This window comes from Cuculus canorus, chromosome 2 (assembly GCF_017976375.1).
Source record: "Cuculus canorus isolate bCucCan1 chromosome 2, bCucCan1.pri, whole genome shotgun sequence".
In the NCBI taxonomy this organism is placed as follows: domain Eukaryota; kingdom Metazoa; phylum Chordata; class Aves; order Cuculiformes; family Cuculidae; genus Cuculus; species Cuculus canorus.
The window spans coordinates 44,991,507-45,006,413 of NC_071402.1; the positions used below are offsets into that span (position 1 = coordinate 44,991,507).

A 14,907-nucleotide genomic window follows, 5' to 3' on the forward strand; every position below is an offset into this window, starting at 1 on the left:
GATGCAGAACAGTTCTTCCACCATCCTCAAGACCAGATGGTATTTAATGCAACTTCAAAAGTCCACTGACACCTCTGTGGATCTCCTGAAGGCAGTGGAAGGCTGAGCTGCCATAGCAGCCTCACCATCCTTCAGGTCCAAGTGTCGTGAAGTATTGAGAGGAAGCAACTCATTATCTATTGTACAAATGAGTGGAGGAAGAGGGATGAAAGTTTTTTTTGTTTTGCTTTTTTGCTTTTATAAATGTCACATTCCTAACACTGGAAGAGTCATGTACAGGGGAGAGGCAGCGGAGAAAGCAGGCACCTGCAGAACACTCCAGGCATCTGTAAAGATCCGTGGAACTGTGGCAGTACCTTCTGGACTTGGCAGAGCTACTATAGTCTAAATCACTAGTTTCTTCCTGGAACTTCCAAACTCAAAAGTCACACAGACAAATAAACATACAGCTCTGGTTTTGCTTACATTTTCACACACGAATGCATTTCTGTTTCTGTCTACAAGAAAGCTTTATCAGAAATTTTCAACAGAGACATCAGGGACGAGGTAGCACAAAGAGGTCTCTCTTGAAGCTGTGTGGCAAGCTGTGTGCAACTTGTGATAGCAGTGTAAATTCCTCAGTAAAACACAAGGCAATAAGTTCTATTGCTCATGCTCAAGTACTAACACTCTGTCTCTGAAGGTGAACCTGAAATGGCACGTCACTTCTAAAAACACTTTCTCACCTATTACGCCCATACTCACAATTGTACCTATATATGCACGTGCATGTGTACAGAATACTATAATTAGTGGGTATGATGGTTGCTTGAATAAACATGAAAATCACAGTTCTTTTATTCCTCACCTTCAATAAATGCTTTCAAAGTATTTTTGGGTTTAGAAGACAGGAAATTACTGGATTTCCTCAGTACCTTCAAGCAGATACATAATGCATCAGGGTTCCTTCATTTACACACTGGAACCAAAAAACCTGCAGGATATACTTGCAGGAGACAAGTGCAATACAATTATATTAATGGTAGGTTAGAAAGATTTGTGGTGAGCATTATATTTCAGACTAGAAAACGGATGGTCCTTCCATTTCAAAAAGAAGGAAAGGAAATTACTAGCAATAATGAAAGATGACCATCAGATATGTCAGTGACAGTGTTAAATCAATGACAAAAAATGGATGAAAGAAGGAGGAAGACTTTCAATTTCTGTTTTAAACCTAAGGAGCACCTTTAACTGGAGTCACACACGAATGAAAAAGTAAATGAGTCAATCCATTTGCCCAACTCACAGTGGTGTTTGAACACTGTGCCAGACATCCAGAATGTGAATTACAGCTGTATTAATTCAGCTCCAGCTGAAGCATTACAAAGGTGAACTGATTTATTCTGGAAGTAGTCACATCCAAAATACCTCCTAATAAGTTTTAAAGCAAATTAAACATTATTCTAAATAATGCTTATGTAATTGAGCACACAAGTAAAGATTTTTCTGTCTTTGGCTGTACTGTTTAATACATTTCTCTGCCCTCTGTCAACCCCTGCTCCATGGATTAGAAAGCAAGTCCTAAGAACAAAACTTACTGTTGTTCGCACAATACAGCTAACAGGGAAGAAAAGGAATACTGTGTATCAGAATGAAAACTTCTGCCACAGAACATGATGCTCTCTGCAGCTGCAAAGTGCCACATATGTACTCAGTACATGCAGAGCAGCAATATCACCAGTAGAGCAGGGTGGGCAGAGAAAGCTGTTCACAGCCCCAACATCTGTACCACAGAATGGAGAAAGAAATGGTACAAATAAACTCTAATATATTGAAATGAGCTGACTTGCTCGATTCAACGATGTAAAACCTGCCCAACTATGCTCCTTTACTCAAAGGCTTAAAATTTTTATACATCATTTATACTAAGAGCTTATTCCATACTTGGATGAAATTGATGGTAAAAACATTGATTTAACCGAAACAGGATTAGATAATGTAATTTTGTCAGAACAACCTCAAAGAATTTTCATGACAGTGCCCGAAGTTCATAGAAGGTTTCGTGACAAATTTGCTTATGTTTGAACTTACCTTCACTACTACTGTCCTCTAACAATAAATCAGGTCTGCTAGGTGATTCCTCTGTTCTGGAACCATGACTTTTTTTGTTGTGTAGCCTTGGAATCAATGTTTTATTTTCACAGTCTGAAAAATCACTGCCACTAGAGGTCCATGTTATGTCCTCAGCCTCCTTAGAGCTTTCAGCAGCAACGGATCCTATTAAAAAGAATTGTAAAGTGTTAGATTGTTACATAAATGTGATATTGTTAAACTTACATTATTTTTTAACTGAAAAAAAAAAATCAGTTCAGGCATCAGCCTCATGCATGTATGTATTTCTTAAACATACCTGCATCATTTTCATTTTGCTTCTCCACAAAAAAATGCTGACACTTCATTTTATACAATGAGGCCATCAATCAGTCCTTCAGCAGAGTGAGGGGCAATTAATGACTGTCTGACTTATATTCCTTTACACACAGTCCTAAGGCCCTTGCAAAACAGTAAGAAGTTTAAATAAAGATTGTCCTTAGAATTCTGGGTTTGGGGTTTCTCTGAGCTTATACAATAAATAACAAATGAATAAAAGTGTACCATGAGTAGAGATTACTCTCCAGTTTTGTCCCAAGAGAAAAAGAAAAACAAAACCCCAAAACTTCTGGGCAGTAATGAAGAATAGCTGCTATTTTTTAAGTGAGATATTTAAATTCAAAACACCTTTCTCCATCATTTTTAATAACAAAAGCAAGGAGAAAAGGATTAATGCTTAGCAGTGGAGCATGTAGAGCTAGCAATCACTGGAGGGCAGAATTTTCCACTTCCTACAATTACTGAAGTTTTTTTAGGTAAATGGAACGCGAGACAATTACTGGGAACTTGGAATTTGGTGGGAGGGCTCAGCAGAAAGAAATACAACCGTATCTAGTCCTGTAACACACAGAAGTTCTTTCAGAAACCTGGAAAGGTATGATTTTGAACCTCAAAATGTAGACAAAAGGTGCACAGTAGACAGGTCACGCAACTCCAACACAGTCAGCTGGAGCAAGCAGAAGTATAAAGACTGAAGAAGTCACTACCCCAGCTTGCTTTCTTTTTTTCTGGATTCAAAAAGGGAAAGAACTGGAGCGGCTCTACAGTTCTTTTTGCATCACAATATTAAATACTCAAGTGTACACAGAATGCTGAAAGCAGAAGGTTGACAAAATTCCAGTTTTCTATCTATTGTTCATACTTACAAAATATTTTTCTCTCATGCCTGCTTGTCTGTCTCTAGCAGAAGAGAGAATTATTTCACCCTCTATCTAGACAGTTAAGGGTCGTTTTTCATCCCCTTCTCTTAAAATGTGAAGCTTTTAAATATGCTATCCCTGCTAGAACACACACTAGATATAGCATCAGTGACACTTCTTTCATCTGCTCAACAGCAACAGCTGAAGTGCCAGCAGCTTTTGCAGAACATATTTCCGGCACTCTATGTGAATAGGGATGCCCAATCACAATAGCACCTTGACTCTGTCTCTTACCAAAATTAGCTTCCACTTACAATAACAGAAGAAAGCAAAGAGTATTTTGAGCCTAATTCCACCTTGATAAACACTAACGTGAAAGAGTTACAACATACCTGCTGCACTTTCAGCAGATGTTAACAGCGGTCCAAGGTGCTTCCTAATCCTGGATTTCTTATCAGTAGGTCTCAGAGACTATATTAAAAAGAAACAGAGATTTGATCACCAAGACATTAAAGATAATTTTAGTACACTCAAAACTGTTGTTATTCACCTACCACAACTTAGTAGCACAATTTCAAATTAGTTTTTCTATCCTTTACTAGACTGTGATAATAATGAGGCAATAAAATATGATAATAGTACCATAAAGGCTGAATTTTTATTATTTTGGAAAATCTAAACTTACTGTCACTATGACACGAATCACATCTGACCCTGTGAAGAACAAGAGCCAGTATTTTCAGCATTAAAATGTCAAAAGTGGGCAGGAAGAATACGCTTGATAAAAACACGTGCCCTTTTGAAAGGTTACAGAAAGAAACATCCAGTGACCCTGTCTCTGGTTTTATTAAATCCCACAAGCTATGCAACACTGACTGCTCAGTAGCAGAAGAAGAAACAGTAAAGCAACTTGTTGAAGATAGGTTTTCAGCATAACACACTTCACACTCAAGAGCTGGCTGAACATCTCTGCTCATGACCAACAAGATCAGCACACACACACAAAAATAACCATAATTTGTTATATGATCGAAAAAAGCATCAAGACCCACAGCTGCAGGGTCATCAAAAAGCAGGATTTTCCACAGTGAATTCATTATCGCAAACATACTCTTTAGATCTAGCAAAAATATCATCATATGCAAACTGTGTCTCTTTATCCCATAACTTTTAGCAAATGCAGTATTCCATCCCAAATGTGAAATTACTTTTGTATCCTTCAGTGTACTACTGAAAATTTTCAAGTGGTAAGCACTACCTAGAACATAACATATTAACATATGCTCAGAAAATTACACTAACAAGTTAAGACAATGCCCTTACATAACCTTGCTTTCCATTTTGTACTTTGACATCTAAAACAATGCGCTGTTAATTGGGAAACAACACAAAAAAAGGGCAAGATCTTATAATTCAGTCAAGCATGGAAATTGGTTTAACTGTCAGTTTGTATTTCTTTCTTACACCCTTAAGCTAGCATTTTACCTCCAGCACTGAAGTGCTCTGAAAACCATCACCACACCTAAGCCATGCATTGGAAATTGAAGTAGCAGCCCCTGATGTCCTGACATTTGATTTTTTCAGCAGTAGGGGTGTCTCATCTGGGAAGGGTGTGCATTCTGCATCCCAAAATCGCTTCCGCTACAAGGAAAAACAAACCCATTAAAAATATTGCACACACATCACGCTTCTCAATTTAAATTTACTTAATCTAGACTGCCCCTAAGTATTTTCTGAATATTACAAACATAAATCCCGTTTTTTAATGAGTTGAGCAAAAAAAGTCATTGACAAACACAACTATTTTTTATGCAACACTAACTAATAACTCCACTACCAAAAAAGCACAACTTTTTTATATGTATGCTACTTTCTGTTGATCTAAGCTACATTTATAGTACTATCAGCTGCAAATGAAGTTGAAAATATTATTCTAAACAGGAACAGGTCAGTAAAATACACTTTAATAATTCCTTCAAACTCACATTTAACCTCATTTAACTGTGTATTATACAGACTGTGTATTATACAAACTGTGTATTAAACCCCAGACTTCTTCAGCTTAAGGAATTGTATTTGTTTCATAACCATTTCCCAAAAAAATAAGTGTTGCCTTCTTCTCATATGGGATGCCGGAAGTCATTTGGACTATTAAATAACTCAAGGAGCAGGATTCTGATTAGCATCCAGTACTAATTTCATGCAATAGATCTTAATATCTGAGAACAGCCAAAAATGAGAGTTGCCTCTAATCACATCCATAGTTATCATTCAGATGCTACACCACTTGACACACATAATTTTATCTTAAGCACAACAAGGGTCTTATCCCAATATCCTACTGGAACTTATCTTACAAAATGTCGACTATATTATCTGCCTGAATAAGTCTTTCTTCTTCTGATATACTTTCTCTCAAGCAACTATAGCTCCTATCTATATTTAAGAATTACTCCAAAGTTACATACTTTTCTAGTCAGGCTGGTCAATCAGGACTGTAACTTTTGAACTAAGAAACATACACAAGAAAAAAAAAATCTTTGGCAACTTTCGTCCATTATGTAATTGATCATTTGTTTCCTCTAGATCTTACCAGTGCTTACAAGAATGGAACAAGTACTTTCCAAAAGCATACAACGAACAGCATTTTACTTTGCCTGTGTGGTCAGCCAGTCCCATTGTTGCATGGTGACAACACTGGGTAAAACAAGCAGGCTTTGCAGTTCCCTCTGATGGCACCTGACCTTGCTAAGAGCCTCTTCTAAAATTTCTGGGGGTATTTCCACCACAAGCAGCCACTACCAGAGGTGATAATCACCAAAGTCAAGTCGTTCCCATAACTACTCCCACAGATAAATAAATGAGAAATGCAACCTTGAATCTGATGTGGTACTAAATAAGGAATCAAACCCTCTTTTATAAGGACATAATGTCAAGTAAGGAGGCTATGGCAGTTTAAACAAAAAAGGTTAACATTAGGACACAAAGAGAATTTAAATCCTGCTTTCCTCCCAGTGAAGATGCTGGCCCAAGCCACCATTTCGAGAGTGCATAGACACAAACTTCTAAATTGTGCTGTCCTCTAGGTAAGTATCTTTGCCTTAGCAGAGAAGAAAGCATGGACAGGGGAAATATTAATAACTGAAAGATGTCAAGGCCCATTTTTTCATTCTGCAGCAAAATGTCACAGCAAGGCCTCACTCCAGTTGGAGATGTTTACTTCACCTCCACATCCTCCAGACTAGGTGCCTTCTGCCAGGCTCAGAGTTAAAAGTACAACCAGTGGTACACCAAGGCTCATACCACACCATTGCTCTAGTTTATTGTTGGGCTTTTTTTTTTAACCTTATCCAGTGCTGGAAGCCTTGCTTACACATATGTTTCTGTAGTTTCTAGAAGACTTTACAAGATACCTTTTGCAGACAAAAATTTACAGTATATAAAATGTGGTTCACCTACACTTATTTCTTAAATGGGATGCTCCAGTTTTGAAGATTATGTATCTGTGCCAAAAAACAGCACTATGACTTGCACATGGGTTTACAATACACTGCTTTTGATGGTCAATTAAAAGCAGAAACAGTCGCAAGTAAGCAAAAAAGCCACGCATGCATGTACAGACAGTTATATAAAACAGGCTTCATAACATATTGCTATTGTTAGGAAGCTGAATAAACATAGAACTAGACAATCACTACTCTGTTAAGTTTCTCATCTCATCTTAAAATCATGAAATCCCCCAACTGACAGAATCCTTCTGTGCAATGCCAATGGAAGCATAAAGTGAGCACAACATAAGAGGCAGGGGATGAACAGTAGCTCGTAACAGCTGAGGTATTATGACCAGAGGTGCACAGCTGTCTAATTAGAGGCAGGCTATAAAAATGGGCAGAATCAAACCTACATGCTAACTCCCTCTCCCTAGGCAAGAAGAGTTAGGGTGCATATAGAAAGGGTATGTTTCCAGTTGACTAGAATAAAAAAAACCAGACGAGTATGGTTTTATGCTTAGATGGTGTAGATAGTTACATTTACTCTGTTGAAGTGCAATGAGAAGTGGCACTGGGAGCAACTTTTAAACAGCTGGGATATTCCTTTAGCAGGACTAGACAATCATGGCTGTGACAGCCAAAAAGAAAGCTTTAATAGTTAATGACTGCTAATGACAAAAGTGTGTTATTTAATCTTCCACTTTGCTAGTTTGGATAAGGGCAGGACTGCTCAGTTTTCAAAGCAGCACCACAGGGATGTCTCAGCACAGGTGGGCTAAGGACAATCCAGTAACAACTGGAGTCCCCTCTTCTCATTCTTCTTCCCAAGCACTTGACACTCATTAGACTCCATGCAGACATAGTGAGAAAACCATAATGATAGAACCAAACAAGCAGACTTCTTTGGGAAGAAGCACAAGTTATCTGCAGCTGGCACAGCAATAGAAGAAAGGGTACAAGGACCAGTGGGACCTCTCCTGCAGCTGCTTGACACCATGTCAGCTTAATTACAACCTAAGAACTGTCAATACTACTGACAGCTGTGGTTAATTACGTTTCTGTCCTGCTCCTGAGATACAGGAAAATCTGAGAGTTTCTGCTACCACCACACAGAAATTTATAGTCACTATAGTCACCAAGAAAAACTGAGAAGAGTTCCTGAAGTCACAGAACAAGAAAGTAAAGAAATACACCCTCTACAGAAGATGCTCTTCAGTACTGCAAATTTCTGGCAGACACCATTTGGAGGGAAAAGATAAAAAAAAGGGACTTATGATTGTCAATATTGACAGCAGTGACTTACAGCTACATGACTTGAATTCAGATACCTTTCCACCACTTCCTGTATTTCACACCAGCCTAAACCAAATTAAAAATACAAACCCTAAAGACAATTTCCCTCATCTCAAACTCTTGACAAACTAAATCTTTCCATATAAATATCTGATGTGAACTTTGGAAATTGGACCTATAGCTTCAATCCACAGCTACTGAAGGAGGAGTTTTTCATAGTAGCGCTGCACACATGCATGGATCTATACATATGGGTGCATGTATGCACATTTATGCATACAGTAAACTTTTTTTAAAAGAAAGACATGCCATGTAAAATTTACATAATTTCATAGAATCATAGAATGGTTTGGCTTGGAAGGCACCTTAAAGATTATCCAGTTCAACTGCCTCTACCACAGACAGGAACATTTTTTACTGGATCAGGTTGCTCAAAGCCTCATCCCACCTGGCCTTGAACACTTCCATGGACCGGGCATCCACAGTTTCCCCAAGCAACCTGTTCCTGTGCCTCGTCACCCTAACAGGAAAAAACGTCTTCCTAATACCTAGAATAAATCTCCCTTCTTTCAGCTTAAAATCATTCCCCCTCATTCTATCACTACACTCCCTGATAAAGAGCCCCTCCCAGCTTTCCTGTAGGCCCTCTTTAATTACTGGAAGGCTGCTATAAGGTCAGCCTGGAACTTCCTCTTCTCCAGGCTGAACAACCCAAATTCTCTCAGCCTTTCCTCACAGGGAAGGTGCTCCAGCCCCCTGTTCATCTTTGTGGCCCTCCCCTGGACTCATTCTAACAGATCCATGCCCCTCCTGTGCTGAGGACTCCAGAACTGGTCGTGATACTGGTGGGGTCTCACAAGAGCAGAGTAGAGGGGCAGAATCACCTCCCTCGCCCTTCTGGCCACGCTTCTTTGGATGCAGCCCAGGATACAGCTGGCTTTCTCTGCATATTTCAAGCACATACTACCAGCTCATGCTGAGCTTTTCATCCACGAGCAACCCCCCAAATACATAGTGTTTATATGCAGATACAAATGCACAAAAAATTACTTTTATTAAAAATGCCTGATATGAATATTGTGTGAACAGAAGAGTGTTACAGATAAGGATACATATAAAGATGTGAGCCATGCAATTCAGAAGAAAAATTCTCAAGGACACAAATGACACCAGCAGGTTCCCTCTGGACAAAGGCTACAACTCAAAGAATAGAAGGGGAACACAGTGATCACTTTTCCCCACACAAACTAGTGTCACCACACTTCAAATTACAAATGTACCATACAAGCCCGGCAGTCAGCTGTGAGGCAGTGTAGCCCAGGACTGAGCACCCTTCAAGTAGCCTTGCCGGGCTCCTATTCAGCTCCCTGCCTTTGGCAGGGATAATGGGATGGTACCTGCACCAAGGAAGGCACTTGCATCCTTCCCCTGCGAAGCTTCTGCAACTGCTGCTCCCCAACACCCTGGCACAGAGGTCTGCTGTCCAAAGACCTCGGCTAGCTGGCTGCTTCAAGGTAAAAGAGAAACTATTTTAAGATACTTGTTTCTCTCAATTTATATTATTCTCTAGGAATAAATATTTATAATGAAGCTAATCTGAAGGCCATAGTCTTCCTAAAGGAATGCAGCAACAGCGGTGAGTTCTCTTAATCTTGTGTCACGAGGTTAATCGTTATCTTTTTCCTCTAGCATAAAAATGGAGCACACAAAATATACCTTGTGAAATTTATTGTTATGCTTGAAATGTCTAGAAACATGATATTGCTATTAAAAAAAATAAATCACTGAATCAGGCTTAGAAGATAGATTGTGCAGACCTAGCATCCCTCATAAAAATCAAGATTTATTACAAATCAAAGAGTCAGGCAAAGAATTTTGGGGATTGCATAGAGTGCTTGAAGACAAAATATGACCTCTGAAATTTTGAGTTAAAAAAGGGAAGACTCGAATGGCTACCTCATGCAGAAACTGTCTGTTGACCTCTGTTCACAAAAGCAGTGCATTTTGTCTCTGGAGCAGTTCCCACTAAAGGAGTGAAAACAAATCACTCCTGCTAGTGTCAGAGGAATTGGGATCAAGCCCTCCACATAAAAGGCACAGCAAACAACTCTTCCCCCTACTACTCCTTTAGTTATGTCCAGTGAGATAAAGGATAAGTCAGCCAAGGTGGGTGTGAGGAAAAGGGAGACACTCTGAAAATCCCATAAATATACATAACAATTATGCAACAGACTACTAAAAGTATGGGGCCTTTGTCCTCACAGTTTTCACATAAAAGTACTCAAACTAAAAGAAAGGAGCCTTTGGGTTTAAAAGCCCAATTTTAAAATAGCACAGAACTGAATATGACAACAGGCACATTGTTTTCAACAAAACTCAGTACTCATGCTACTGAGCTCCTGAAAGCATAATTACTGCGTTCAGTGCCTGGATAGAAGGTGAAATTTTAATTTAATATTAAAACACCCTTGCATTTTAAACCCTCAAGTAAGGCTTCACATAAGGTTGCAGAATTAAAACCAGTCTGTGGGCTTTTCTTCAAGCCAAGATAATTTTTTTATTCCTATGAAACCCAGTATGCATATTTTCTGAAGATGATTCACAAGAATATGTATGATCCTGAGAAAGGACCTCATCAAATTGTAACCACTTGTGAAAAAAAATCTAAACTGTATGACCACAGTCACAATGATCTGGCACACCTTGTTCCACACTGTCAGCATGCATTTGAGAAAGAAAAAAACCAAACCAAAACAAAAAAACCGACCTCAAAATATTTTTTCCATTGATACTGATGTGTGAGACCAATATTTTTAAAAGACAGTTTTAAAACCCTTCTTTGTGTTCATGATTTTTACTACTTTTAATGAAAGCCTGTTCTGAATGACAGAGAGATATAGTATATAAAATTACCAATTGAATATCTGGATTTTTTAACCTGGACAGGGGTATTTAAGCAACAGTATAAATAATTATATGCATACATTTATTAAAAATGCCTTTATAGAGTAAGGATACTATTGAAATGTACTTCGTATTAATAACTGGTGCCAAGCAGTTGATTAGACAGAAATCAACACTATCAAAATGGTTAAGAAAGAGGAATTTTAGAAAAGCTTTCACAAGATTAAGTTATCCAAAATGTTTAGGATACAATAACAGGATCATACCTTCTTGTTATCAGGTTGGTTAGTTTTTTAAAATGACTTAATTAACAGAGTAGTCAGCAAGCAGAGAGGGCTGCTGTCTTTTCACTTGACCAGTACAGTTTTCATTGATATAGTAATGATGAACATTATCTTTGTCTGTAAAAGAAACTACTATTATCAAAAGCTGTCACCACATTGCAACAAGAGCTGGTTAAACCTTGGCAGTTGACGTGCACAGTTTTGAACTAGTCAAGAACTTCAAAACATTCAGAAGAAAATACACATAGCGTCAATATTACAAGGTAATTTACATGTATAGTAGGTTATTTTAAGCTTGTTGTTGACATTTGCTTCCAGAAAAAATATGGATTTTAAATGTGGTTTTATTTAAAAATTGGTGCAGAATTCTCACACCATTTTATTCATATGCTAAATGGAAAACAAAATGTTTTTAACTCTGTATGTGTCATTTGATCTCTATTTGTATTCATATAGCAAACAGCAATACTTCTAGTTTTGCTTTCAGCAATACCTCAATAATAGCATAAGTACTGCAAATCATAGAACCATTTAGTTGGAAAAGATATTTAAAATGATCAAATCCAACCCTTAACCTAGTCAGCCAAGCCCACCACTAAACCATGTCCCTAGGTGCCCCGTCTACACACCTTTCAAATACCTCCAGGTATGGAGACTCAGCCACTTCCCTGGGCAGCCTCTTCCTTGACAGCCTTTTAAGCAAAGAAAATCTAAACCTGTCCTGGTGCAACTTGAGGGCATTTCTTCTCATCCTTTCACTCACTGCTTGCGAGAATAAATCAACATTCACCTCACTACAACCTCCTTTCAGGCAGTCGTAGGGAAAAATAAAGTCTCCTCTCAGCTTTCTTTTCTCCAGACTACAACCCCAGGCCCCTCAGCTGCTCCTTACAAGACTCAAGCTCCAGACCCTTCACCAGCTTCCTTGCCTTTGTTTGCACAGACTCCAGCAGCTCAATGTCTTTCTTGTAGTAAGGGGCCCAAAACTGAACACAGTATTCAAGGTGCGGCCTCACCAGCACCAAGAATAGCAGGATGATCGCTTCCCTACTCCTGTGGGCCACACCATTACTGATACGAGCCAGGATGCTGCTGACCTTCTTGGGCACCTAGGCACACTGCTGGCTGTCAACAACCACCCCCAGGTCCTTTTCCAGTCACTGTTCCTCAAACCTGTAGTGTTGCATGGGGTTGTTGTGGCCCAAGTGCAGGACCTGACACTTGGCCTTGTTGAATATCATACAATTGGCCTCAGCCCCTTGATCCACCCTGTTCCAGATCCCTCTATAGAGCCTTCATACCTTGAGCTGATCAACCCTCCCACCCAACTTGTTGTCATCTGCAAACTTACTCAGGGAGCACTCCTTGTCGAGGTCATTGATAAAGCTATTAAACAAGACTGGACCCAATGCTGAGCACTAGGAAATACCACTTGTAACCGAACTCCAACTGGATTTAACTCCAGTCACCATAGCCTTCTGAGCCCAGCCATCCAGCCAGTTTTTCACCCTCATCATCAGAGAGTAAAAATCAGACACAGCATCGTAATTACTATTCTGTATCAGCAAATGCAGCATGGAAACTACCAAAGTCAGTAGACCCAAAGAAAAGCATGGGGTACTTCTCCCTCTACTCCTATTCAGGCCCAAAGGAGCTAAGCTGCTCAAAAGAATATTGAGTCTGGAAATTTTCATAAGTCTCATAGTTTTACTCTCCATGTGCTTTTTCTCTGTCCCCTAATGAAAAAGGCCAAATTACACTTTCCCCTTGGCACAGCTCTGCTTCCACTGTGTAATCACAGAATGGTTTGGATTGGAAGGAACCTTAAAGATAATCCAGTTTCAACATCCCCCCAGCCCCTACTATGGCAGGGACACCTCCCACTAGATCAGGCTGCTCAAAGTCCCATCCAACCTGTCCTTGAACACCTCCAGGGATGGGACATCCACAACTTCCCTGGGCAACCTGTGCCTCATCACCCTCATCGTGAAAAGTTTCTTCCTAATGTCTAATCTAAATCTTCCCCTTTCCAATTCAAAGCCATTTCCCGTCATCCTATCACTATATGCCTTCCCCAATTCTCCTGTAGCCCCTTCAGGTACTGGAAGGTCGCTACGAGGTCTCCTTGGAGCCTCCTCTTCTCCAGACTGAACAACCTCAACTCTCTCTGCCTGTGCACGTAGCAGAGATGCCCCATGCTGCTCCATGATGGAACATGAGAGGTCGAAGGAGGCAACTCTATTCCTCTCTTGTGAGACCTCATCTGCAGTAATGCATCTAGTTCTGGAATCCTCAACATAAGAAGGGTATGAAGCTGTTGGAACGAGTCTAGAGAAGGGCTACAAAGATGATCACAGGGCTGGAGCACCTTCCCTACGAGGACAGGCTGAGAGAGTTGCGCTTGTTTCACCTGGAAAAGAGAAGGCTCCGAGGAGATCTTACAGCGACCATCCAGTACCTGAAGGGGGCTACAAGAAAGCTGGGGAGGGATTGTTTCCAAAGCCTTGTAGTGATAGCACTAGGTGCAATGGGTGTAAACTGGAGAGGAACAGATTCAGATTAGATATTGGGAGGAATTTCTTCACTATGAGGGTGGTGAGGCACTGGAACAGGTTGCCCAGGGAAAGTGTGGATGCCCCATCCCCGGAGGTGTTCACGGCCAGGCTGGATGGGGCTTTGGGCAGCCTGACCTGGTAGGAGGTGTCCCTGCCCATCACAGGGCTGCTGGAACTGGATGATCTTTAAGGTCCCTTCCAACCCAAACCATTCTGACTCTATGATCGTGCAGAAAAAGCCAAGGCAGCGCACTCGAGAACACCGCGGAGGCGGTGAAGAACCCCTTCTCTCGCTCCGCTGCTCCATCGCACCGGGTTCAACACACACAACTCTTCCCCGGGAACCAGCCGGAGCGAGCCCTCCTCCTCCCGCGGGGCCCCGGCGCGGCCAAGCCCAGCACCGGGCGCTGCCGGGCCGCTTCCCGGAGGCGAAACACAGACTGGAGAACTTCTCCTTCCACTACAACCGCAGCTCGCACGCCACACGCCGCTCTCCCACCTCCGCGCCCCCCCGTACCTTCCGACTGGGCATCGCCCCCCCGGCACGGCAGCCACGTCCCCGGTCACGTGACAAAGGGAGACCCCCCCCACGCGGGGGCGTGGCCAAAAGCACGGTTCCCCTCCCGCCAAAAGCGCCAAGCCCCGCCCCTTCCAGCTTTGGCGCCGCGAGAAGCGCGGCTGCTGATAGGGCGGAGGGGCCGCCGAGCTGGGTGGTGCCACAGTGGAAGGGCGGGGTGTTATCCTGAGAGAACTGGATGGGCTGGAAGAGTGTCCGTGTGTGACCCTTATGAAGTTCAATAAGGCCAAGTGCGAAGTCCTGCACGTGGGTCAGGGCAACCCCCGTTTTCAGTACACGATGGGGGTACTGTACACGATGTGATTCAGAGCTGCCCTGCAGAGAAGGACTTGGCGTTGTTGAATCCACTACCAGCCATGCTGGGCACAGGAGAAGCCTCGGCAGTAGAGGGGCACCCCTTGGCTCCAGGTGGTGGGGGAGGAACCGGGAGCCAGCACAATGTCATTCCTAGCCCAGGCCAAGCTGAAGGGATTTGGAGGGAGAGGGGTGCTGCGTCTGAGGTCCTCCATATCCTTGCGCTGCCAGGGTTGGCAC

At 41.4% G+C, this 14,907-nt stretch overlaps 1 protein-coding gene across 4 annotated transcripts in view; it reads right to left on the reverse strand.

The window, feature by feature from the left end:
* SPIDR (scaffold protein involved in DNA repair) overlaps nucleotides 1–14,403 on the reverse strand; it is a 209,490-nt gene extending 195,087 nt beyond the window's left edge. For all 4 annotated transcript variants that reach the window (XM_054058528.1, XM_054058527.1, XM_054058526.1 and 1 more), the window contains exons 1-4: nucleotides 14,314–14,403; nucleotides 4,755–4,910; nucleotides 3,662–3,740; nucleotides 2,071–2,256 (exon numbers count right to left, since the gene is read on the reverse strand). In XM_054058528.1, coding sequence (XP_053914503.1) covers nucleotides 2,071–2,256; nucleotides 3,662–3,740; nucleotides 4,755–4,910; nucleotides 14,314–14,328 — 436 coding nt within the window. In that variant the 5' untranslated portion in view covers nucleotides 14,329–14,403. The remainder of the gene's footprint in view (nucleotides 1–2,070; nucleotides 2,257–3,661; nucleotides 3,741–4,754; nucleotides 4,911–14,313) is intronic.
* Nucleotides 14,404–14,907: the final 504 nt, after the last annotated feature.